Source organism: Oryza brachyantha, chromosome 2 (genome assembly GCF_000231095.2).
Source record: "Oryza brachyantha chromosome 2, ObraRS2, whole genome shotgun sequence".
Lineage (NCBI taxonomy): Eukaryota > Viridiplantae > Streptophyta > Magnoliopsida > Poales > Poaceae > Oryza > Oryza brachyantha.
The window spans coordinates 26,781,795-26,807,764 of NC_023164.2; the positions used below are offsets into that span (position 1 = coordinate 26,781,795).

General features: G+C 41.0%; 2 protein-coding genes and 1 long non-coding RNA gene across 3 annotated transcripts; 2 read left to right on the forward strand and 1 right to left on the reverse strand.

Annotated features, from left to right (window-relative positions):
* Positions 1-770: 770 nt before the first annotated feature.
* LOC102721246 (heavy metal-associated isoprenylated plant protein 3-like) lies at positions 771-1,916 on the forward strand. The gene is made up of 2 exons (XM_015833279.2): positions 771-974; positions 1,073-1,916. Exons 1-2 carry the CDS (start codon positions 821-823, stop codon positions 1,531-1,533), a joined length of 615 nt encoding a protein of 204 aa, XP_015688765.2. The 5' UTR covers positions 771-820; the 3' UTR covers positions 1,534-1,916.
* Positions 1,917-3,192: 1,276 nt separating this feature from the next.
* On the forward strand, positions 3,193-5,531 carry LOC102721524 (heavy metal-associated isoprenylated plant protein 3-like). The gene is made up of 5 exons (XM_015833691.2): positions 3,193-3,201; positions 3,338-3,611; positions 3,699-3,970; positions 4,657-4,753; positions 4,845-5,531. The coding sequence occupies exons 1-5, from the start codon at positions 3,193-3,195 to the stop codon at positions 5,138-5,140; spliced, it is 948 nt and encodes a 315-aa protein (XP_015689177.2). The 3' UTR covers positions 5,141-5,531.
* A 6,472-nt stretch (positions 5,532-12,003) lies between these two features.
* On the reverse strand, positions 12,004-16,392 carry LOC121053627. The gene is made up of 3 exons (XR_005811173.1): positions 13,584-16,392; positions 13,453-13,498; positions 12,004-12,687 (listed from the first exon to the last, which is right to left on the reverse strand). It is a non-coding gene; the product is annotated as an uncharacterized LOC121053627 (long non-coding RNA).
* Between the last annotated feature and the right edge of the window lie 9,578 nt (positions 16,393-25,970).

The following is a 25,970-nucleotide window of genomic DNA, read 5'->3' on the forward strand; positions in this document are numbered from 1 at the left end:
CTTGAGCAATTGCCATCTTTCTCCTATTATTACTACGCCCTACTTCTCTGTCCTAAAATTACTTTATTTATTTGTGTTTGACTCTTTGTCTTATATATTTTTTGCGATTAATATTTTTGTTGTTTTCAGATAATAAAATATAAATAGTATTTTATGCCTGACTAATTTGTTTGAGTTTTCTTATAATTTTTAAATAAGATTGATGATTAAATAGTAGACACCCAAACTGAAAAAATGGACGAAGATATTACTTTCTTATAGCTCTGAAAATGGTCCTCCCTCCATGCAAAAAAAAAAATCAGCTTTTTGGTTTTTTATCAAGCATTTGACCATCCGTCTTATTTGAAAAATTTCAAAAAATTTTAAATAAAATTAGTCACATATAAAATACTATTTATGTTTTATCATCTAATAAAACAAAATTATTAATTGTAAATTTTTTTAATAAGACGAAGAATTAAATATTATATTTAAATACCAAAAAGTTTAATTTGATTTGGGACGGAGGGAGTATTAAATACTGTAATCAGCTAGAGTGGAGTACCGTCTTCGAGTCACCTTCACTTCACATCAAATCGTTTGGATTGGAGCAGACCAATGAAGCTCTGGGTTTGTCACCCGGCGTTGACTGGCCATGACCCATTGACTCCACTCGACTCGGTCTTCTGCTTGCACTTGCACAGAAGGAGCCGCCTCCGTCTCCGCGTCCGCCCAGCTATAAAAAACGGCAGGGAGCTACCTACTGGCTACTCACATCACATCTCATCCATTTCTTGCTTGAGCTGGTCGAGACTTGAGAGGAGCAAGCGATCGAATCACGATGGGGAAGAAGAGCAAGCAGAGCGGCGGCAATGGCGACAAGAAGGCCAAGGCGGCGTCGACGGAGATGCTGCTCAGGGTGGCCATGCACTGCAAATGCAACGGCTGCAGGGACAAGATCCGCAGCGGCATCAACGACCTCGCCATCCTCTCAGGTAAGCTACCACTCGTCTACTCCCACTGCCTGATCGATCGATCGATGAGCGCCTCGCCGGCCGGTGGTCCATGTTCTGACGATGCGTGGTTGACGCAGGCGTGGAGGCGCTGGACAAGACGGCGGTGGAGAGCAAGGGGGAGGTCAGGCTGGTGGCCACGGCGGAGCCCGAGAAGCTCCGGCAGCGCCTCCACAAGGCCACCGGCAAGAAGGTCGACCTCGTCGTCATCGTCCCGCAGGCCAAAGCCAAACCCGCCGATGACAAGGACGACGTCGCCGCCGCCGCTGCCGTCGCGGCAGCCCTGAGGCAGCAGGCGCAGGCGCAGGCTCAGGCGGCCGTCCACCTCGCCCCGGCGGGCGCGTGGGCGGGCAACGGCGGCTGGAACGCCGCGGCGGTGGCGTACCCGCCGGACGCCGCCGGCTACTACTACTCGCCGTCTTACCCTGCAGGCGGCTGGGGCCCCTACGCGGCGGCGTTTCCACCTCCCGGCCAGCAGCTCGGCCATGGCGCCTACGGCGGCGGCGGCGGCGCGGTGTCGCCATGGTACACTCGCGGCTAGCCGCTAGCTAGCTGGCACTCCACGCAGTGTGCTAGCTGCTGCTACCAAAGTTTATGTTTTGTAAGTAGAGATGCATTATTACTACTAGTATTAGAACAAGATTAAGACAGTTCTAGTATTCGTATTTTGGTAGCTACGTACTCGAGGAAGAAGAATAGTCGTGGTTGTCCTTTTGTTTTTGCTCACGGTTCATGTGCACATCACATGGAAGTGGTGACTAGTAGTAATTAGAAGCAATTGTTTTGTGTTGATTCCATTTCATCGTCCTCAGAGTTGATGCTCCTAGTTTTATTGTATAATCACCATTGTATCTGGCTTCCAAGAGCGTTCCTTACGACTATTCTATCTCATCATCTATCTAAAAATAGAGAATAAAAATTAGAACTCCAACAAAACATCTATCATACCTACATCTATATTAAAAAAGAAACTCTATATTTATATATTCTCTCCATTCTCTAAAGAGATATTATATGTGGATGATCTGTTAGAGTACGAAGTCTGCTTTAGATGATTATTCAAATAAAGATACGGATGACCAAATTTGGATGACCGATTGGATGCTCTAACTTCCCTGTACTGTACTACTGTGGTATACAGTATAGTAGTATGTATGTGCAGGCGTGTAGCATTTCGCAGTGGCACGTGTATTGGGTAGTACTCTACTCCACTGTAGGAAGCAGACACTGCCACCGGTTGCAATTGCCCAGGCTGTTTTGATTTAGAAATTAACCCATTTTATAAATAATTTTTTTATAATGTACTTTTAGCGATAGTTCCGAAATTAAATCTTATTATTTTAATCCTACTGCTTCATTTATTCTAAACTACAGTTTTTTAAAACAATATTATTATTTTAATCAATCATAACCATTATTTATTCTGTTTTTTTAATCACCATGATCAAATATAGAAATGGCTATAATTTATGACCGAAATGTATCTGATTAATTTATTTGTATAAATTAGGTTTTTTCTAGGACCGAGGGATTAATATGTTATACGGAAGCAACAACCAGTGCAGTCCGTCCAACTACACTATTTTCAAGATAACGACGATCGAATGACTATAAAGTAAAATTTAACAATTATATTTAAAAATAACCTCAAATAATTACTCATGTGAATTGCGATGCTATCTGAATGGCTAAATTGCCCTTTCAATAGCTAAATCTGATAAGTTTTGCTTCTATCAAGATACGAAGGGTGAACATGGAGAGCCTGGCAGAGACATAGGAGTTTTCAAATTTTGAATCGTAGTAACTAGCCGTAGGATTTAAAAATGATGACGAATAGTTTTTTGAGTGTAAATTAATTTAAATTCAAGATAAAATATTTTTATATAAATAACTGAATTAAAATTTAGATAAACAAATTTTAACCATGCTCCTCAAAAGGAATGGACGCTCGATCGGTGTGGGGGCACGTACACGCGCGTTCGTTCGATGCGTGCGGATGGGGATGCACGGACGGCTCAGATCGATTCGCCCGCCTCGCGTGGACCAACTCAGCACGGCTCGCGTTTCCTGCCACTGGGTCCCACCACCCCCGATACGATACAATTTGTCTGCTTCCCATATCACACGCAGCCAGCCTAAACCCTCGCCTCGCCGCCGCACCACCACCACCAGCGCAGAGGACGACGACGAGCTACCCGCCATGGCGAAGGTACGGTCCCTTTTACCTTCATGTCCTCATTCTCGCTCGATCATCGTCTCCTCGATCCCTCCCTCCCTGCTAATTTTGGTCACTGCAGAAGAAGCGCAGCGGCGGCGGCGGTGGAGGTGGTGGTGGTGGTGAGCAGCAGCAGAAGCCTGCGTCGGATGCCGCGGCGGCGGAGGAGCGCCAAGAGGAGGAGGAGGAGCACAACGACGCCGCATCGCCCGACGCGCAGCCGCTAGCCAAGGCGGCGGCGGAGGGCAAGGACAACGCTGCGAAGAAGGCGGACGCCCCCAAGGAGAAGGACAAGGACAAGGAGAAGAAGGCGGTGCTCCCCGCGGCGACGGCGGTGCTCAAGGTGGACATGCACTGCGACGGCTGCGCCAAGCGAATCCGCGCCTCCGTCCGCCATTACCCAGGCACGAGCACGACGCGGCTCTACTCTGCTTCCCACAGAAACGCATCTCCATCCCTAATCCTCTGCTCCTGCTCGATCAAACCATCAGGTGTGGAGGGCGTGGCGATGGACGAGGACAAGGGCACCATGACGGTGGTCGGCCGCTTCGACGCCAAGAAGCTGCGGGATCGCGTCGCCGGCAAGACCAAGAAGAAGGTCGACCTCCTCCCCGCCAACAACAACAACAAGAACACCAAGAGCAACAACGACGGCGACGTCAAGCCGATCAAGCAGGAGGAGGAACAAGACGACGACAAGGGCGGCCATGGTGGAGGAGGGAAGGCGAAGCAGGGCGCCAAGGACAGCAAGAAGCCCCTCATGGTGCGTATATACCTTCCATTCCATTCATCTTCTTGCTTGTTTGTTCTAAGTTCAATTTGTTAATCTTTGTTTCCTATCCAACATGCATGATCTTGTTGAATTTGAGTCGGTCAAGTTCGTCGTCGTTTCCATCTGTCCCGACTAGCGTGTAACCCGATCGTACAATGCTCTGCCTTGATAAATTGATTGCATAATTGCATTGGTTGTTTGTTTGTTTGTTCATGAATCGTGTTCTGTGTATTTTGTTTCAAGCTGCTGCTGCTGCACGCACTCTAGATGATATGACTACAGTACTATTCTCCACCAAAGGCTAATCTGGCCGTGTTGCATTCTTGCATGACCCGTTGCTTTCTTTTTCTAGCTCCTCCCTGAAAAATTGCAAAAGCTGGCTCTGTACACGTACGTACACTACAGTACAGTACAGTAGCAGCAGGGTCGCAGGCAAGCAGGCAGAATGCTTGCCTGCCTTGTTTCGGCTTCCCTTTTGCTACCATGGTAGTAGAATCACAGTACAACCCTGCGCCATTTTTGCTTGTCTTCTTCTTCTGCTGCTGCTGTTGCTACATGCCCTTTTCATTTGAAAAGAAAAGAAAGCAATGCATGGAGATCATGCATGCATGCACATTGTGTTTGGGTGGGTGTTTGACTGCATCTGCAATTGATCTGCTGCAACGCATGGCACGCAGCCGGTGGTTGGGACGGTGGTGCTCAAGATCGGCGCCGTCGGCCTCCACTGCGACGGCTGCATGGACCGCATCCGCAGCAAGCTCTTCCACATCGACGGTACGTGTAGCTCCTCTAGCTGCCTCAGTTAATTAGTTGATGGTTCATTCATGGTTGATTTGATTTGAGCTGTAACTAATCCTGTGTGCAGGGGTGGAGCAGGTGGCGATGGAGATGGCCAAGAACCAGGTGACGGTGACCGGGACCATGGACGTGAAGGCCCTGCCGGAGAGCCTCCGCCGGAAGCTGCGGCGGCCGGTGGACGTGGTGCAGCCGCCCAGCAGCAACAGCAAGCAGCAGAAGCAGGACGGCGGCAAGGACGCGGCAGCGAAGGCGCTGGCGGCGGAGAAGGAGGCCTGGAAGGCGGCGTTCTACGACCAGCAGGCGTTAATGGCCACCGAGTTCATGCTCAGCGACGAGAACCCCAACGCCTGCACCATCACCTGATCCATCCATCCATCTGACAAACGTGCAAGAAATCGCCAATCCCGGTCTGCTGGTGTGCGTTTGTGTTTTGGTGCCCGTCAAATTAACATCATCTTGACATTGGAAAGACTATCTAGATACTGAAAGATAGCTAGGGATCGAACTGAAAGAGAGACTGAATGATAGATATAGATATAAGAGAGACTGAACTGAAAGAGAGAGTAGTAGTAGGAGGGAGGAGGCATTGTTAGACAGGAAGAGATTCAGACAGGATTACATTAGCATGCTGATGGTAATTTACTAGCACTAGCACCGGTGTTCTTCTCCTGCTGCTACCACGTTATTATTACTGAGCACTTACTTGTTACCAATGATTAACACTGCAGAGACGACACTAGTTCTATTTATATTATGTCTGAGACTCTGATCGAGCTACGATCATTATTGCCCAGTGGAGTGCTGGTTAAATCTGGTTGCGCCGTGCGTGTGTGGCTGGCTACCTTTTGGCCTTGCATAGCTTGAGCTGGTGTGGCGAATTGGCGGAGATGGTAAAGTTTCTTGCTGGTTGTGCTTTGCATGCAGAAGGGATCAAAGAAGAAAGAAGGCTGCGAACACATATATGCAGAGATGCAGTGCAGCAACAGCGTTTTCAGTTCTTTCTGGCAGTCTGCGACCGGTGGCCGTATCGTAGGTATGTAAGAAAGCAGCTGCAGGGAGTGAGAGAGAGAGTTGCGTTTGCATGGGAGCAGATCGAGTTGGTAGTGGTCCACAGAAAGAAAGCAGCTGCCACCGCTCGTCTTGCCCTTCACCGGACAGGAAGGAAGCCCAAAACCAAACCAAACGAAACCAGAAAGCGGGAGCAGCTCAGCTCAGGGCGTGCAGTAGACGCAGGCGAGACTAGTGTAGTACCTTCCAAATGCCAAATACGTACAACAACGGAAAATTTTTTAGTATACCCGTGTATTTGCATGTCATCTAAATAGTCATAAAATTATGAATAAATTTGACAAGATAGATTAATATGAGTTATATCACTCCACAAACATACAAGTTTAAATTCAACTTCTACAAGTTGTAGAAGTTGAATTTAAACTTACATGTTGGTGGACTGATATAACTCATGCTAACTACCATGTTAAATTTTTTCATAATTTTTTATGACTATTTAGATGACATATAACTAACGGGTGCATATATACCAGTGTGCTGAAGCTTGCTTCCGTACAACAACAACAGGCAACAGGCAGGAGGGCTACTTTTCCGATTCGCTATTGGGCTGCATCTCTCGGGAACATCGAGAGAGGGGAAAGGAAAACATCGGTCGGGACGTCATCTGGGCCGGGCTTTAACGAGGACACGGGCACGGTCCAATAAGACACGGCCTAAACACGATCCTACACGAATAACCGTGTGTCCGTGCCTACCCGGTCCGTGACTGTGTCGTGCTTGTGTCGTGCTTAGGCTGTAACCCCAACACGTTGCGTCAGCACGAGCACGACCTATTAACAGGGATGGCCTGATATGACTTGTTTCGTATGCCCGTTTATTTGTTATAGCTTTATATGTATATTTTGTATGTCTAAAATTATAAATTTGAAGAGTTATATAATTTTGGTTGTCAAGTTAATAATTGATGTCTGGATTGGGTTATTTATGTAATGACAGTGTTGAGTAATTTATTTACTAACGGAAGAAAAAGGGGGATAAAACGAATACTGTGTGCGGGAGTGAGGCGCAATGAGTTATTCACTAGTACGCCAAGACAGTCTCACAATAGTATATATAAAATTGAACAAAAGTTTAATCTTAGCCCACGTTAGTTTTGGTTTATTTTGGGGTAAGTTATCTGGTAAAAAAACATAATAATATATTAGTACATGATAAATTAATTATTAACTAAAAAATAAAAATAGATTAATATGGTATTTTGAAGCAATTTTATTATGAGGTTTTCTTTCTAAAGCAATATAGTTTACTCATAAATTTTAATTTTAGGTTGATTTTAAGATTTTGTATCGTAATTTATTTTATGGCACGTACTTTTAGAACGATATATGATGTATGTATACTACCATATTACATGTGCTTTATAAATAAATATTAATTAAACAAAATGATCACTAACCCATTATTACTATCATTTTGCATATATTAATTGATGTATGTATTGCCCTAAAGTATCTTATTTTATACAAAGTACAAAGTTGGAGGTTGGATAACATGTGGGCCCTTTGCCACCTTCTTAAAAGAATATAGGAGTTGGTGGTGCGGCACCACTTTTTTTTAAAGTAACATAGATATATAAGTCTTATAAATTATGTTTTAATTACTGCTCCAGGAAACAGACATATACTACTACTAAAACAACAAAAGGAATACAGTACTGTGAAACAGATGGCCTGAAGAGAAAAGAAGAGAATATGAAGCATATGTACTACAGTAGTATCATGCATGGTCCATGAGCATCTGGTGTCCTCGTGTGGTGTTTGGCCTATTACGTGGGCCTAATGGGCTCAACTAGCCGTATTCTCTTTGGGCCCCTGTTGTATGTATAGTTCGCCTCCAGTAGTAATTTACTGATTTTTTTTGAATTTTTGAATTTATTTATTAAATAATTTGCAAAATTAATTTTGTATTTTACAAATCACAAAACTAACCTCCTGCCGTCCCTTAGGAGTGCGGAAAGATTCCACCCGGCCACGAGAGATGGCCGCAAACTGTGGCCCGGGGTTTTTTGCATTTAGAGGGCGGAAAGGGGCTAAACACAAAATCGTCAAGCCGCCGTCGTCGTTCGTTCCTGCCGTCCGTCCGCCGTATGTCACGTAGGCTTTCCAGCCTTCTATAGGCCGGTAGAGGTCAGATCTGTGTTTTTTCAAAATACAAAATCAATTTTCTAAATTATTTAATAAATAAAATCAAAAAACTCTAATTTAGTGGAGTAGCAGGAGCGAGAGAGACTGGTAATCTTATCTTACTATTATTATTATACCGAGTAATTATACGTAACAGTAGTGGCATTGCTCCTTGGCATGTATACCTACGGCCTACGGGGTGTCGCGACGGACGCTAGTGTTGATTGTTTGGATTTTATAGAAAAAGACATATTTATAAATAAAAAATAATTTATAAATATAACTTTTACGTACATATTCTTAACGATTTAAAATCCAACGCTACAAAATAAAGTTTGATAAAATACTCCTAAATCTACTCTAAATTCTAGATTAAAATTTTTTTATTTTAACTTATAAGCATAAAAAACAAAAAGATATGGCGGAAGAGGGAGGGTGGACGTACTGTGCAGCTTCTACTACACACATCACATGCGCTTGCTTCCTTTCTTTCACTCTCTCTCTTTTTTTTATTTTAATGCTTATATGTTAAAATTTTAATTTTAAATTTAGAGTTGATTTTAAGTTTTTTTATCATAGTTTATTTTTTAGCCTTGTCTTTTAGATCACTACGAACCTATATATAAAAGTTTTATTCGTATTATTTTCTATTTGTAAATAATTTTTTCTTCTAAAAATTGAAAAGACGCCCCTCTCTGTGTTATGACATAGTATCATATATTTCGTTAATTCACACGATACGATGTTGTATATATACTTATTCGTTTCACAATGTAAGATTTTCTAGGCTTGCCTAGATTCATATGGATGATAATGAATCTATACACACAATATAATATATATGAGCAATTTTTACAGTCCTTGAGTATGTACCAAGAGGTACCAAAATTTATATAGAAAAAAGGTACCTTATGGTATCTTCTTAAGAACCATAAAATTTCTCTATATAAAAATTATATATATTCATCAATTGATGAATTTAGTCAAGACTAAAAAGTCTTATAATATGAAACGAGCAGCTCTCTTTTAGATTTATATGATTCGCGAAAACGATAATTATATATACACATCAGCAGCGGTGAATGGTGTAATTATATATAGTAATTTATTCTCAATAACTTCTCCACTAAAACATATTGTTGTTCTAAAAGGTATCTCCGATCGTGGTTTTTTCTTCATACGTAAATCTTTCATCTTAGGGTTTGTTCGTTGTTGACATCGAGAAGGTAGATTGGTGGGTTGAAAGGAGGCAAGGGTGATCATTCTTCATACATAAATCTTTCATCTCTGTCGCAGAGGAGCAAGATCGGCTTTGGGTCAGAAGGAGGCAAGGGGGGCCATCGAGGAGACAAGAGGATCTAGGGATAATTGCCACCCTGCTACTCTAGTAGAGAGCACTGAAGAAGGCCTATGTCTATCACCTCTCTCGAGTCTCGACCAAATATCAGGGACTCTATTGCCACCACATTATCACCATCAATGATCATCAATTGTCCACCACAACTTGTCGCTTCCTTAACTATCCCTCTTTAAGCCCAAACAATCTTCCCACTTTTCCCTTTCCATAGCACCACCCCTTCTCCCATCTATCTCATCCCCTACCCTATAACTCTATACCAAGGATGTTGCTAATGTTTATGCAAACACATTAAACTTGGACAAGTGCATCTTCAATTAATACATCAAGAGGCTTTGGTAGTTTGGTTTCTCGTTTATTTTGTTCTCGATGAGATCACAGTGGCTAGCAAAGTAATTCTTCCTCCTCCATGATGGCCTCTCCTTTGGTGAACTCGTTCTAATGACGAGTTTAGTTCTTTGTCCACACCCACACCCACCCTCACCCATTCCCCACCTCTTGTGGCCAATAATGCTACCATGGTTTTACCATGTTGCCATATTTTCCACCGCCACCCTTTATCCCACGTAACATATGTTCAGTTTTTCTTTCCTCCTACCACCAACCTCTTTTACCACCTCTCTGGACCAATTGTCAGAGAGTATTGGCGCTACACTGTCATCGCCAAAGATCATCTGTCGTCCACCACAGTCATTCGCTCCCTCAACTGTCCCCAAGAGCATTTCCGGTAGCTCATCTAAATTTGATCATTCATATTACCATTTGGATGACCATCTAAAATAGATTATCTTTTTATATCACTTATCACTCCAATGAACATTCATATTACATCATTTATATATATATTGCTAATATTTTTGCAACAATTTTATCTCATGTTGTTATTGCCCTCTCCTTTTAAGATTGGATATTGAGATATGGAGTGAAGATGGAGAAACTCCAAATATAAAAAATGCTCTATTTTTGAAGAGTGAGATGAAGTATCTACTGTAGCAACTTTTTTCTGAACGTCTTTTATTTTCAAAAGGAAAAAGTACGAATTACCTCCTGAACTATCGTGGTCAGCCGAATTACCCCCCTAAACCCGAAAACCAAACATCCTTCACCCTAACTTTCAATACTGGGCAAATTACCCCTCTCAACCCAATCCAAGGCGGTTTTGTCCTACGTGGCGTACACGTGGCAGCTCAGTCAGCATTTTCTTTTTTTAACCATGGGGCCCACATGTCATACCCTCCCTCTTCGGCCCTCTCCCTCCCTCCTCTCTCTCTCGGGCGAATAGGGTGACGGTGGCGGGCGCTCAGCGCCGGCCAGGGACGACCGAATGACGGGGTGGGCACGGCGAGCGGGCGGCGGGGGGACGGCCGCGCGGCGCCACGACGACGAGGTGGAGCAGCGGCGACAAGGCGGAGGAAAGAAGGCGAGCGGCAGGCGGGCGGGCGGTCGGCGTCGCACGGGGGCAGCAGGTCGGCTCCGGTGTCAGCGGTGCCGCCGTCCTCCCTCCCGCGCGCCGCCGTCTACCGTCCTCGCCCCCACCTGCCCTCGCCCTCGTCCCCGCGCGCTGAGATCGATGGCGCCACCCGCCGCTGCCATCCTCCGCTTCTTCCCCGCCGCCGGCATCCTTCGCCCGCCGTCCGCTCGCCCGTGCCCTCTCGCCGTCCGCTCGCCCGCGTCCTCCCGTCGTCCGGCCATCCCCGCCTTCTGTGACTGCCTTCCTCCGCTTCGCAGCCACCCCATCTTGCTGCTCGTTGTGGCGCGGGCATCCACCCGCCATCCGGTCGTCCCCACGTGCGTAGTCATCCGCCCGCCGTCCGGCCGTCCCCACGCGGCGCCCGCCGTCCGGTCGTCCCCGTGCGCCGCCTCACCTGTTCGCCCGAGAAAGAGGGAGAAGGAGAAGGAGGAGAGGAGGAGGAGGGAGAGGGAGAGGGAGGGTATGACATGTGGGGCCCATGGTTAAAAAAAAGAAATTGCTGACTGGGCTGTCACGTGTATGTCACGTAGGACAAAACCGCTTTGGATTGGGTCGAGGGGGTAATATATTTTGCCCAGTAATGAAAGTTTAGGGTGAAAGATGTTTGGTTTTTAGGTTTAGGGGGTAATTCGGCCGACCACGATAGTTCAGGTGAGTAATTCGTACTTTTTCCTTTTCAAAATAAATGATAAGATATATCTGCTGGGAATAATCAAAGCCCAAACAATCTCCCGCTTCCCCTTTTCTCCTAGTGCCATCCCACCCTCCCATCCAACTCACCATGCCCTATAACTCTATAATCAAGGATGCCGGGAATGTTCTCGCGTTAGCATTATTTTCATAAACATGATCATGAATGTACAGTGCATGCACAGCGTCCTTATTGGCCCCATTAATTGGGCGTACCACACGCCGTACCGGACAACGTACAGTGATCATCAATCAGGACACGTACGGTGAAGATCGATGCATGATAGGGCCTGTTTAGTTTCAAAAACATCGTATCAAATCTTTGGATACTTAAATAAAGCATAAAATATGCATAAACATTATTAAAACTAATTATATTGTCAAACGAATCTTTCGAGCCTAATTAGTACATGATTAGCTATGAGTGTTACAGTAACCACCATATGCTAAAAGCGGGTTAATTAGACTCAAAAGATTCGTCTCGCGGTTTTCAGGCAGAGTCTGAAATTTGTTTCGTAATTAGAACATGTTTAATACTTCAAATATATAACTGTACGTGTCGATGGGACCTCTCTTCTAAATTTTTTTTCAACTGAACGGGGGGCCTAAATAAATATAAGATCGATCGAGCATCGCAGTACAGTTATTTCATGCACCGGTACTATGCAATGCATATATATACCTACACTGTCTACGAATTAACCTAGCTTCTGCTAATTGCATTGCCGCATGCATATACTCCTGCAACAGTTGCTGGGGGCACCTACCAAGCTACCTAGCAGTGAATGGATGGATTAATTAACCGCTCTATACGGATCTTGTATAACATTGATGTATACATTCAGATACGCATGCAGAGAAATTAATGGTCGTACACACATGAATTATTATACAATTTACGTACTCCTATGCATGTATAATGATCATTAATTTTCCCATCAGATGAGAATGAGATATATATGATCCCAATTAAGCTAGCTAGCTACTAGCTGATTGGTTTTGTTTCATCAGATGGATGGATGGATGGATTCATATATATTGATCGATATCCATGCATGTGAATCGATCTTATGATCGAGCTGCCTGAAGATTCGATCAGGCATAGTGTGCAGCATGCATGCAGCAGCAGAATCGGCAGCAAATTTTCTTGTACAGCTCGTAGTCAACATCGATCTGATGATCTGAAATTCTTAACCGTCTGAAAGCAGAAGAGCATCGTCGTCAGCAAAGTAATTAAGGTCAGCTCTCGCAGTAAGTACGTTGGCGTTATTTGCAGCCTTAATTGCAGTGATTCAGAGGCAGGCCTAGCTAGGGCCGACATATGTGTACGTACTCACGTCTACACTTGCAACTACTTGGTACTTTTGGCCGGCCCGGCCGGCACTGATCGAAATAGTAGTAGTTACTCCTATATTTGCAGTACAACGCAACAGCTACCACTGCACAATTAGTTAATGAGTCATATGACTTCATGTGCTAGAACTGTAATATGTATAGCATAATTAAGTTTGCCGCAACTACTAACTTAATTATCTATCTTTTTTTTCTTCAGAAAAAGAGGCGGCTGAACAATAATACGTACATTCACTGATTCTTCTCCCAATTACTTTGATAGTAACAATCAGCTAAGCTTAGCAATATAATCAAGTCTCATGTGTATACTACTATATACTAGCAGTATAATCAGTTAGCCAATACTATATATCTATCGATGTGTACTATAAGTTGCTAAAGTTCAGACATGCTTAGCTTATTCCTGAACAAAGCTACATTTAGCTGGAATATATATATGACCATTAATTCATATGGTTAATTAATTGTGTATGAATAAATATCGATCGATCGATCAGCATCAGCTGGCAGTAGTGCCAATGTGCAGCCACATGAGAGATCGATCGATCAATCAGTGGAAAATTTCATATGCATTGAAAAGAAAGGATAATAAAGCTAGAGGCACACACACCGGCCAGGCAGGCAGCAGCTGGGATTGGAGCAGCCTTAGCTTGAGGCTATGCAAAAGCAATAAGTAAAGTGAAATGAAAGTGGCAGACGCAGAAGAACGCCGACATATATATGGGGGCAAAAAAATATCACCTTTGAGACACCATTGTCTCCGTCGTCTCGGCCCGCCCTCTTCTGCCTCTCTGATGCATTGATGCGCCATGGCTCTCTCTCTCTCTCTCTCTGCAATTCCGCATCTGCACAAATTGCATATTGGTCCCTTTCTTGGGCACAATAATAGCAAATGTACGACGTACGTACACTCTCTCTGCATGCAATGGGTCCACGCAGTGACTTAGATCGATTGAAGGAACGATCGATGTATATGCTCGATGTGATTTGGACACGGATGATCCATATGAGTGAGTGTTGTGTATGCAAGAATGCAGAGGAACTGTTCTTGCATGATTCGAGCCATGGCTGCCTGCCTGCCTGCCTGTCCCTAGCTACTTAATTAGCTCCTCCTTTGCTTCTATGGCTGGATAGCTTAGCATCCACACAATTCCTGAGAGCTAGCAGCCTAGCACACCACATGCATCAAAAAGATCTATCTATGTAGAGATCGAGCATGCATATTATTGTCCTTCCAGTATATATCAAAAAGATGGCAGCAGTACTTGCATATACTACCATATGTTACTATGAAAGCTTTAATTTAACTTTGACATATGTTGTAAACTGCTCAGAGAAAAGAATTAATGGAGCAGGAGCAGCAGCTAGCTTGCAAGCAAACAGAACAGACATATATATGTAATACTTATTAACTAAGCTGGCCATCAATTAATGAAAGCAAGAATGTTTGGATATACATATATAGCTCCATTCAGGGAATACTACTGCAGTACCATATATGTAACAACAGAATATATGCATGCAGAATATATATATATATGTATGTATGTATGTATGTATGTATTATCAGTTTAGCTAGCTGGAAGTGGCACAGCACATCATATCCCCAACTATAATGATGATTGGAATATGTACATCAGACTGAGCATAGCATATTATCTGCAACGTCAACCAGATACTTAGCAGCTGTTATTAGTGCTGTACAAGCTCACTGGGACAACAAGAAATAAAGTATTCATACATCTGCATGATTGATTAATTAAGGAATTAATACTCGTGTAGTTAATCAACTGGCTAACTGAGCAGAAGCTAGTTGTTCAGTACTTGTAATAAGCAACTGGAAGAATTAATTGAGCTTGCAGGTGATTAGTGAAACATAATTAAAGAATGAAAGTACGTGTCCTGATGGGAGAGGATGAAGCTATCTACGAACTGAATGCAAGAGATTCTTTTAACTAAGCTGACTACATACGTGCAGATGAAGTTGTTGTTGATGATGACGATGAGGTCTGGGACAGCTTAGTTTGTTAATTAATCTCCAATTAATAATCACTTCATTCAAAATGGGCCTACCTCGAAATTAAGCTCCATGTATCACGAGAGGAGTGGCTAGCTAACCTCCCACATCAAATTGATATTATGTCATGAAATCATGGTGTACCTGAATAATCATCATGTTTCTTCGTCCATTAATTCCTGCTTGTGTATCATACTGGAGGACTGGGAACATTCACATATTCATAGTACGAGAGAGGAGAAGCATGAACAAATTAATAAATTAACCAAACAACCTAAATCAGTGGTGACTAAGTCATCACCTTGTTTTGACTACTCCCTCTCTCCATACCAGTATCATGAGAAAAACTTAAAGGAAACTTGAACATATATTTTAGACAAAAAAAACTTGAACATATATTGCTCAAACTCCATGGGGTAGCAGTGCTAACTGTTGCATATTCGTAGAGAAGAATGAAAAGAAGATGCGCTTAGAAGAAAAGGAGTTGAAGCTGAAACAATCAAACCAATTAAGCTCAGATAGGAAGGCCAGGGGAAGCTATAACTGTATATAAGTAAAAGCGTACCTGAGTCTCCAATTAAGCCGGCCATGGCGACGAGTGTAGTCGAGCGTTTGCTGATGCAGCATCATCAAGATTCTCATCGCATATAGTCAGCCACACCTCGATCCCTCTCTCTCTCTCACTCTCTCTCTCTCTTTTAGGATGAACTCGACGATGTGAATCTTGATGGTGCTGCACCTGCAAGCACCGACTGTTTGCTGCTTCGTCTCGATTCAGCCTAGCTACCTCTCATGCTCGCCAATTTGTTCCGACTTGTGAGATCGATAATTAAGAGCTTAGCCTTAGCTACCTACCAGGAGATCGATTGGATAATCCTCTACATATATCTGCATGGAGAGTGAAGAGGCCAGCGGGGGGCATTGGGTGGTAATATATATGAACTAATGATGTGTGGCTCAATCAAGATCGAAGTGGGTATTATCTGTGGAAGGAACAACAGATTGGTCCCAAACTATTTAATTAACAAGAGAAAATTAAGAGCCTATATATCCTTGAGGATATTAAGGGAAAAAAGAGAGAGAGAGAAAAAGAATCAAGAACCAGTCGTAGATCGATTAACTGATCCATAAGGCCACCATAACCCGATGGACCACACCGTCGCCGCCGCGGCTCGCCGGACCGGAAACGAAGGTCGCGCCGGAGAAGTCATCTCTGGATCGATGCAGAGATCGATGAAGGAAGATGAGAAAGAGGAAGGCGAAGAAGAAGAAGAAGAAGAAGAAGAAGAAGAAGAAGAAGAAGGGTTAAAGAGAGACTGGGGTGGCATGGCCGGCCAAGCTTCTCACACGGTGAGTGAGTGAGTGAAGGAGGGCGAGGGAGATGACTTCCTAGGTAGGTAGCAAGGCTAGCTATATATAAGCTAGCTAGAGCAAGAGAGAGAGGAGAGGTTGGGGAAGCAAAAACCCTAGCTTAGATCGATGGTGATGCATCTTGTGAAGATGGCAAGACAGAGAGAGAGAGAGAGAGAGAGAGAGAGAGAGAGAGAGAGAGAGAGAGAGAGAGAGAGAGAGCATAGCTCTCTTAGCCCCCAAATAATTAAGGTTTTTAGTACCTTGGAGCTACTAGTAGCTAGCTAGGTAGCTGCTGCATGCTTAGCTTTCTCCTCATCAATTAAGCTCGCTCCATGGAGGCAGAGATGATGATGATGAGAGAGAGAGAGAGAGAGAGAGAGAAATGATGAGGTTTAGAGGCACTGAAAGGGCGAACAGAAGGAGATTAATAAGTAATTAATTAACAAGTTAGTTAATAATGGAGAAGGGAAGGAGAGATGGAAGGAAGAGGACGGGCGGAGCAGTTGCTGGGTGAGCTGAGACCAAGCAATGCAATCGACATGTAATGCCACTTTTGCATCTGATTGGTCCACTCCATATATCGTTTTCGCAGGTGCACATGATAGCGCCACCCACGCAATTACTAATTACTCATTAACAACTCTTCTTCTCCGATTCTTCCATGCTCTTTGTTTATTTTGTAAATATAGACAAGGATTTTTCTTTCTGTGTTAGCTAGCTATTAACTCATTTTCAAGTTATAAGATATTTTATTTTTCCCTAGATTTATATTAATATTAATGAATTTGAACATATATATATATATACACACACGCACGTGCACATAGTTCATATATGAATCTAGAAAACCCAAAATATCTTATAAGGAGGAATTAGTTCTTAAGCAAAACGCCGGCTAACCCATATTTTTTTCTCGAAAAGGTTGGTTGGCTGGCTAATACCCCTCTCTCTTGCAACAAATACAATCTTTGATACGATCCTACGTGGTGGAGACTCGGACTAGACGGTCTTTTTAATAAACAAAGTAATTTACTATGAGATCTAATTAAGTTTTGGCATGAGCCATGTGAGAGCATCCGGCTGCTGGTTGGTATACTGACCATATGTAGAAGAGCCATATGAAACCATTTGTTGATAAAAAGAACCAACCTCTAGCTAGTTTGGTCATACAAGAATATGGTTGGGATGTTCTTGCAGCTTATCAACAACATAACCATGTAGTAGTAGTCCAAAACTAAGATGGATCAACTATATTATAGTAGTGAACTTACAAATTTATGGATAAACTAGAGTAAAAGGACAAATTTATTAATAATCTGTTGAGCCCACAAATAAATGAGTAATAAAACTGCACCCCTACCAATTGTACTGACTGTCTAATTCCTCATCTATCTATGAATCTATCACACAGCTACTTGTTTGTGTGGGGTGCCAATTTGCAGCAACAATTTGCAAGGAGGCTAGTACTAACAAGTCCATCAGTCACAACAGGAGAGACTGGGACAGGCAGGGCCAGTCTGTGTCTAAAGTTTAAGGCCCACCCCTGAAAAATTTCCCACTGACGTGATGGTGTGACATGGATCGATGTGTGTGTGTGTCATACTGCCAATATGTATTTCTGTCACACAAACACACACACAGATCATCCTATGCAAATCTTAATGCTAGCAGCAACATACATAAGCCATTGGTTTGTTGCCAGGATGCATGCCAGTTGTGCTAGCTTAGCTTCCGAGAGTTCAGATAATGCTCTAGGTGCATGCATTTCTCAGCAACAATCTTGATTAACCCAATGAATGCATCATTAGCTAGCACAACTAATTAATCCAGCTAGCTCAAGCTAAGCTGCTGCATGCACACAGTGATGCCTGATGGGGAGGGAGAGAGATCAGCTGGTAGAGATGGGATTTGGAAAAGCAGCAGGTGAGTGGTGGAGAAAGGCAGGAGAGGGGGCAGCTGCAGCTGCAAGAGTCTGCATCAGCAAGGCAGCCCATTGGGTGGCGGCAGAGCCGCCTGAGCTGTTTGTTCGGTGGCACTGTACTGTACTGCTGCCATGGCCACCATGGATGGTCCCCTGAAGAACATGCCTGCACTGTAATGCCCCCTCACACTCACTTACCTCTTAGGACGAGCTAATCTTTTTATATTTATATCATAATAATAAATATATGTACATATATATAATGTATACATTAATTCATATATAATTCTAAATAAGACCAACATATCTTATAATAAAATAGAGGGAGTACCATGTAACTACGCTACTACATACGACCCAGCTGCATCACCTCACTAAACATGTTCTCTTTTAAAATTAATGGACAAATAAATAAAAATGACCTTTTCCTAAACTTCTAAATCATGTGTTTTAAATATGTTTTCAACTTTATTTTGAGGTTGTGATAAGCTAGTTAGTAATAATTCACTAAAGCGCCATGGGTATCATTCAACCATTTAGCACAAAAAACACCATAGCTAATATTAAGTCCGTGTTCAGCTCCCCTATTTCTAACCTCAGATTCCCTCGTTTTTCACACGCACACTTCTCGAATCGCTAAACGGTGTACTTTTTACGGAAATTTTCTATAGGAAAGTTGTTTTAAAAATCATATTAATCTATTTTATATTTTTTTTAAATAATTAATTAATCATGTACTAATCTATTACTATGTTTTCTGTACCAGATAACTCACCCACCTTCCCTCCCACCGAACGTGGCCTAAGTAATATAAGTACCCCTTCCTAGGTGCTCCACTGTTGTCAATTGTTATTGCACTTGACTGATCAACCATCAACTATTCCTAAGTTTCCAACTAATCAATGGAGGCATATGGCTTCTTCAGAGCTTCCTTCAATGTTAATTAGGATTTCTTCATGAACTTCTGCACATTCTAAACTACTACATGCCCAAAGTAATTGCGTCAGAATTCTTTATGCACTCATATGGACACTCTATTTTTTTGGCTCTTACGTACTTATGCTTATATACAAAATTTAAATTTTTAATTTTAAATTTGAAGTTGATTTTAAGATTTTTTAATCGTAGTTTATTTTTCAACCATAGTTTTTAGATCGCTATGAACACGTATGTAAAAGTTTTATTTATAAATTATTTTAATCTATTTATAAATATATCGTTTGACTTTTCTATTGAAAGGGCGAAAAGACAAGCCCTGTATATGGAGATTCATATATATAATCTCGATCGAATCTCGATGCAGGCACAGTACACAGCTGGCTGTCACAGTTGGAGTGGTGTAATTAACTAGTGTTACTAGTAGATTAAGCAGGGATACTTAGGATTAAATAAAACATGCACTGGTATATATCTGCGTGCGTATCTGTTATTACTACGCTGCTGGTTTCTGCCATTGATATATGATGTCGGCATGCGATAATCCACCTCACACTCCTTTAAGTCAACTCATCTTCCTGCATGCTCTGTCAGTTCTTCGATCAGATCAGCTAGTAGTAGAAAAAAAAGAATTTAAACATTGATCATGTGTATATAAACTGTTATAAAGTCCACTGTTAACCTACACTAGTACAGCAGTAGTACTTCCACTAACCATTGACCAGTACTGGAAACTTGTCATTTTTAAAGGACATATATATTACACAGTAATTGTGTTTAACTTAATTGCAGGTGGGATTTTAATTAGCTGTAATTCATTGTGTATATAATTAAACTGATATGAATGAAGGTCACTGTACACGCGTTATAACCTGACTAGGACTACTTCCACGTACTAACCATTGACCAACTTTCCAATTTTTTTAAAGGACAGTAATTAACTGTGTTTGATTTTCAGGTAGAATCTTATATTAATTAGCTGTAATTCATTGTGCACTGAGAGAAGTGTTTTTTCCTTTCTGAAATAATGTGCAGAATGAATTAAAGTTTTTTTATTAAGTAAAGTTGGAAAGTTTAGAGTTGAGGATGGAATCAGAAACAAGGTCCATGTGTGATTTATAAGAAGAATTAATGTATAGTTTCTTAACACATTATCAAATGGACATCTTATCCACTGAAAAGAGTTAATTGAAAGTAACCTAAATAAGGTTAATTACCTCGAAACAATTTAAAGTGGGGCTGCATATAGTCTTTAATTTTTCTCTAACTTTTCCTCAAAAAAAAACTAATTTGCTTAATTAATTGCAGGTTCGGCAGGCTGTGTGTACAAAGAGTGTACATGGATGACATCAAAAGTTAATTAACTACTACTTTATACTCTCTATCGATCATACATAAGGATAGATGCAGACATTGGGCATTAAACATGCATAGATTTATTAATTATGCAAAGGGCATGTACGGATCGAATACGATTTGATTTTTTGCAGGTATTTTAATCATGCACGACGAAAAATATAAATCTAGCATCTGATCAACCTCCCCTCCCGAAAGATTCCTGGTCTCGATATCAGGTAGGCCGGTCGTTTCTACGGAGTGCATTTTTTATATAAATATTATTCATTGAGTTCGATCTCTAAAAAAAAACTAATCGATCGAAATCATCCTATGAGTATGAGCAGCGAGCAGTTCACAGAAAAAGGTCAGGAAATTTCTTTGAAGTAATTCAGAATATTAAATCTTAGAAAGCCCATGTTTTATAAATGGATTAATTTGTGGAAAACCATAGCATATACTCGTTACAGTTTAGGGTAAGCTAGCATTGCTTCCATAAAAAACATAAGCATTTTTTACTAACATTTCTGAATATACTATATGTGTTGACACATCTTTTACTTATCTATGTGTCGTTAAATTAATTGATTGGATGTGGCTTTGTTTGTATAATAATATTATGTCAAATAAAAAAAATAAGGTCGATTTAATAGACTGATGGCAGTTTTTTTTTTTTGAAAACTATAGTCCAGCGTGGTGCTAACTAGTGCAAATATATTTTTCAATTTCAACCACATAACCTTTGGTTTTTCTAAAATTGACTCTAGTAAATATAATTAAAGTATCGTACAAGTGAAGTCTTTCATTTATATATTCCATAACGTTGGTATTATTGTGCGGGTGGTTAAGGCTCATAATTCAAGATTTGGACATTTTGAAGGAAGAGTAAGGTAGCCAGACAGCTCCAAATTAACAAGGAATTTGTGCTGGAAGATGCATGGGTACTTGATTCCTAGCTGGTTAGCTAGCAAATAAATATTAGGCTCCTTTTCTTTTGAAATTGCCTCTAGACTATTATACATGAATATTAGATAAAATATATTTATGTTATCCTAATGGAAAGCAATGGGAGAGTTCCACCTGAAAGGCAAGCATGCATTCTGAAATGCATAGATTCTCCTCAAACATAGTCAATTGGCTGGCTGGGACACATCACATAGACAAGGAATAAAGGAGCTAATCAGCTAACTTTTGTTGGCAAGTTAATTAATCAATAATAAAGGAAAGCAAGTTCCTAAGCATGCAACAGATGTAATCAATAAATGGTACCTCATCACCGGCTCTTTCGGGGTGCACACTTCATGCGTTTTCTTTTGAGCACAAATTGGACATGGAAATTCAATGCTCAACTAAAATATACACTACTCAGGTGTAAAACTTCAACCTAAAATCCAAAAAAAAAACAAACAAGAAAGACAAATTAAAATACTATCTGTAAAATGGGTATCTCTCATTTTAATTTGATTTGTGTGTGTGTGTATATTGAATTTGCACTTGATTAATAAAAGAGTTATATTCACTCTGATCCATCCTAGAAAAAGAAAAAAAACTATTCCTAGGGATGTGCCTAGACACCCAGATTCATCTCTAGAAGTTGGTTCTTTTTAAGACAAGATGCATAACACAATATATACTACATCTTGTGACATTATCTAAAGAATCAATTAAGCATCTTCAGAAAATTCTCCCCACCCCCCATGCTACAATGAAGTTCATTGCATGATTGCAAACACACACACTCATTGCATAATAACATAATACCATGCTACCTTTCAAGAAGAAAAAAAAGGCGAAACATGAGTAGCAAAGTTAGGACGCAAAAAACAAAAATGCACGGGTTTAGTTGTACCAAAAGCAAGTTATTAGTAAACTAATTGGCCATTGTTGCGAGTAGCATAGGAAGAAGAAGAAGAAAAAGTTAAACTTAAAAGAAAACTACCTTAAAAGTTGCAAAGTTTAAGCCCCTGGATTCTGTGGATGGATGAGTGTTAAGTTGTGGGTTGATTGATTATGAGTCCAAAAGAATTTGTAATTATCCTCGATTCCAACGCCCACGGGAATCGATCGATCCATTCCACGGTGATTTTGTAATGGTTTGTTTGTTAATTTCAAGGCAAAAGGAAGGGACAGCCAGCTAGGCTAGTACGAGGTGAGGAAGACGAAGAAACCTTCCTTGGCTTAACCTATCATGTGACTAGCTGGTAGTACTGCACTGTACTACAATCACCATGTTGCATCTCTACTTGTGAGCTAGCTAGCTAGCTAAGCTACTCAGCCTACAAATGGTAAAAACTAGGACAGCATTTCAGCATCGGACTAACCATTTCTAGGACAACTGTATATATATACAGTACCCCTCTCCAATCAAGATATATGTGGCTGAGAAGCAGCTATAGATTGGTTTTCTTGTGGTTAATTTCTGGGAAATGGTTTAACGGATGAAGGCTTGGAAATTTTCTAGACTGAATTGAACAATATATATATACATATATTAGAAAATAATAATATCTCGTGGGACAGGGTGTCACTGCCAAAGAGACTGATGTGGATTGGTAACCATGATGGGTGTAAATTGTTTGAAAATTTTAGATCTGGTCGTACTAGATATTATAGATGACAATAATGTCTGACCCGTGTGATGACGTTGCTACAGAGAGATCAATGAGCCACAGCAGAAAAAACGTACGAATGACGAATATTTGGTGGGATACTTATAAGTTGGATCTAGATGAGTCACTTAACACTCAACACCGTAAACTTTTCGGTCAATATCTACAGCTGGCATAAGACCTTATCTTCCTAGCTTGAACAGTCAACATGACTAGCACCATTTAATCATACAAGGGGTTTTTTTTCTCTCGTGAGGTTGCTTTCGTCGGTCCAGCTTATCAAAGTAGATTTTCTCTTTTTTCGCATGCACACTTCCCAAGCTATTAAACAAAATAGTATACTTTTAACGAAAATTTTCTATAGAAAAGTTGTTTTAAATAATCATATCAATCTAGCTATTTTAAATTTTTATAGGTAATTATTAATTAATAATATGTAATTCTTTACTACCTTTTCGCACCGGTTGAACGAGAAAAGTGGCCTGTGTGACGAATCTAGGCCGCGGGGACATGTCTGCTATGTGGTCACAGATGTTTTGACAAACAAAAAGTGGGCAAAAGCTAAGCCAATAGGGCAGTGGCAGGCTCACTCACTCATGCATGCTAGCTACATTCATAGATTTTTGAGTGGAGTGGATATGATGCAAAACGACGTTAAAAAGTGGTATGCCTACGTGCTGAGAGGCTATCATTTTGTGATGGAAGAAGCAAAGAGAGGCGAGGAGAGGTCAGGTCAGTGCATGCTGTGGTGAGATGGTGGTGGGGTCCCGGGTGCCCGTGATGTGGGCAACAACCTAGTACCGATCCCATTAACCCCAATGCAAAGTGCCCCCCCCCCCCCCCACACACACACACTTTCATTTCACGAGCCACCGGCCCCTCCCCTCCCCTCCCCTCGTCTTCGTCTACCTCCTGCCGCTCGCTGCCAATCAAACCGCCCAACCAATCATGAATCGAATCGATCAACTACCTCTCTCTCTCTCTCTCTCTCTCTCACGTAGCTAGCTAGCTCTGCTGAGAGTTCAGAACAGTAATTGACAGTAAATTAATTAATGTTAAGGCTGCATGTCGATCTCTGATTGTTCGTCGTCTGATCGATCGAACTAGCTAATCCATGTTTCAGTGGCATATATATATATATAGTGATTTAACTAAGATTAATTGATCCAGAGCTAGCTGGTCCTGCATATATATCGGAGCTAGCTAGCTGGTCCTGTCAGTGTACGTAGCTTTAGTTTCATTGGTACGTAGTAACGCCACACTCCTATTCCTAGCCAAAATTCATCATGCATTCATGCATGTCGGATCGATCGCTGCTCATCCATCCATCCATCGATCGATCTCACTGCACGCACCAAATAGCGAATTGAATAATCCACAGACATGCATGGTGCAGTACGAACGAGCACTGTGTATTATTTGCACTGTTGTTCTTGGCCGGCCGGGCAGAAAAAGAAAGTTAATTAAGGGCATGTGCAGTATTATTGTACACACATATACTATATCTCATGCATGCATGGGCTGTGGATGTGATGCTAGCTACATTTGGTCACTCTTTTCTGTTTCTTGGATTGATGACGATGCAGTTGCAGTGCCAGTTGATATTTACATACTACTATATGTACGTTCTGATATTGTTTGTGCGAATGCGATATGATATGATTCAGTTAGTTTCTGTGTGTGCGTCGATTGTACAACAGGGTAACTTAATTCCCAAGTGCTCCCGGCCCCTGTGTCATACCTACCGTAAAACATTTTGACCATGTACATTCATCTATTATTGATCGACGTATATTATTTATATATATATTTAGATTAATTATAATATACGAATTAAACAACGCTAAAGAATCTAACGATATTACTATATGCGCGTTTTCTTTAATATCGGGGTATAATACACGATGACCGACCACATTATTTTGATCCATCTGCTACCCCCCAGCTAGCATATACATCACGCATGCCAATTAATTACTACATGTTAGGTGGATCCGGTGTTGACTATTCAAACTTGATACCGTGAGTAATGTGACCTGTACTTGGCACCTAATTAGTCTAAGATTTACTACCAGTATATATATATATATATATATATATATATATATATATATATATATATATATATATATATATATATATATATATATATATATATGACCAGTACAAAAATGTGGTAGTGAACGACAATCGTACATTATTTAGTTCCTCTCTGAAAATTATACCCCTTTTCCCTAGGAATGGTCCATTTTCTAGGAACAATTTCGTTTTTACCTTATTTTGATCTCTAATATTGATTTTATCTTTTTTTAAGGTTTTTATTTTTACCCTTATTTTTTAATTCAATCAAAAGCCCACCCCTCTTTTGGATGGATGGTACTAACGGTGTTAAGTTAGCCATTAAATCACCATTTTTACCTTTTGTCAGAAATTTTATTTTTATTCTTGTATTTTTATCATTTGTAGTTTTGCTCTCCGTTCTAAATTACATCAATATATATACATCAACAGAAGCACTATTAAGAATACAATGATAAAAATAAAATTTTCGATAAAGGGTAAATGTTACTTTAACGACTAACTTAACACCGTTAGTGTAAGAGGGACAACCTGTGAATTGAGTTAAAAATAATAAGGGTAAAAATAAAAACCCTAAAAAAGAGGTATAATCAATATTAGAGATCGAAATAAGGGCAAGAACAAAATTGCTCTTTTTTTACCCAACGACCTTGTTAGCCCAATGATATATATGGGGTGAATGACATATTTGAAAATAAAAAAAATCATGAATAAAGCTTATATATATATATGTTTTTAGCTATTTAAAATCCAATATTGTAAAATATAATACGATGAAAAACCCTAAATCTACTCCAAATTTAAGGCTAAAAATTTAAATTTTGACTTATAAGCATAAACATAAGTGAAAAGATGGAGCTAGAGCCTTCAATAGAGCA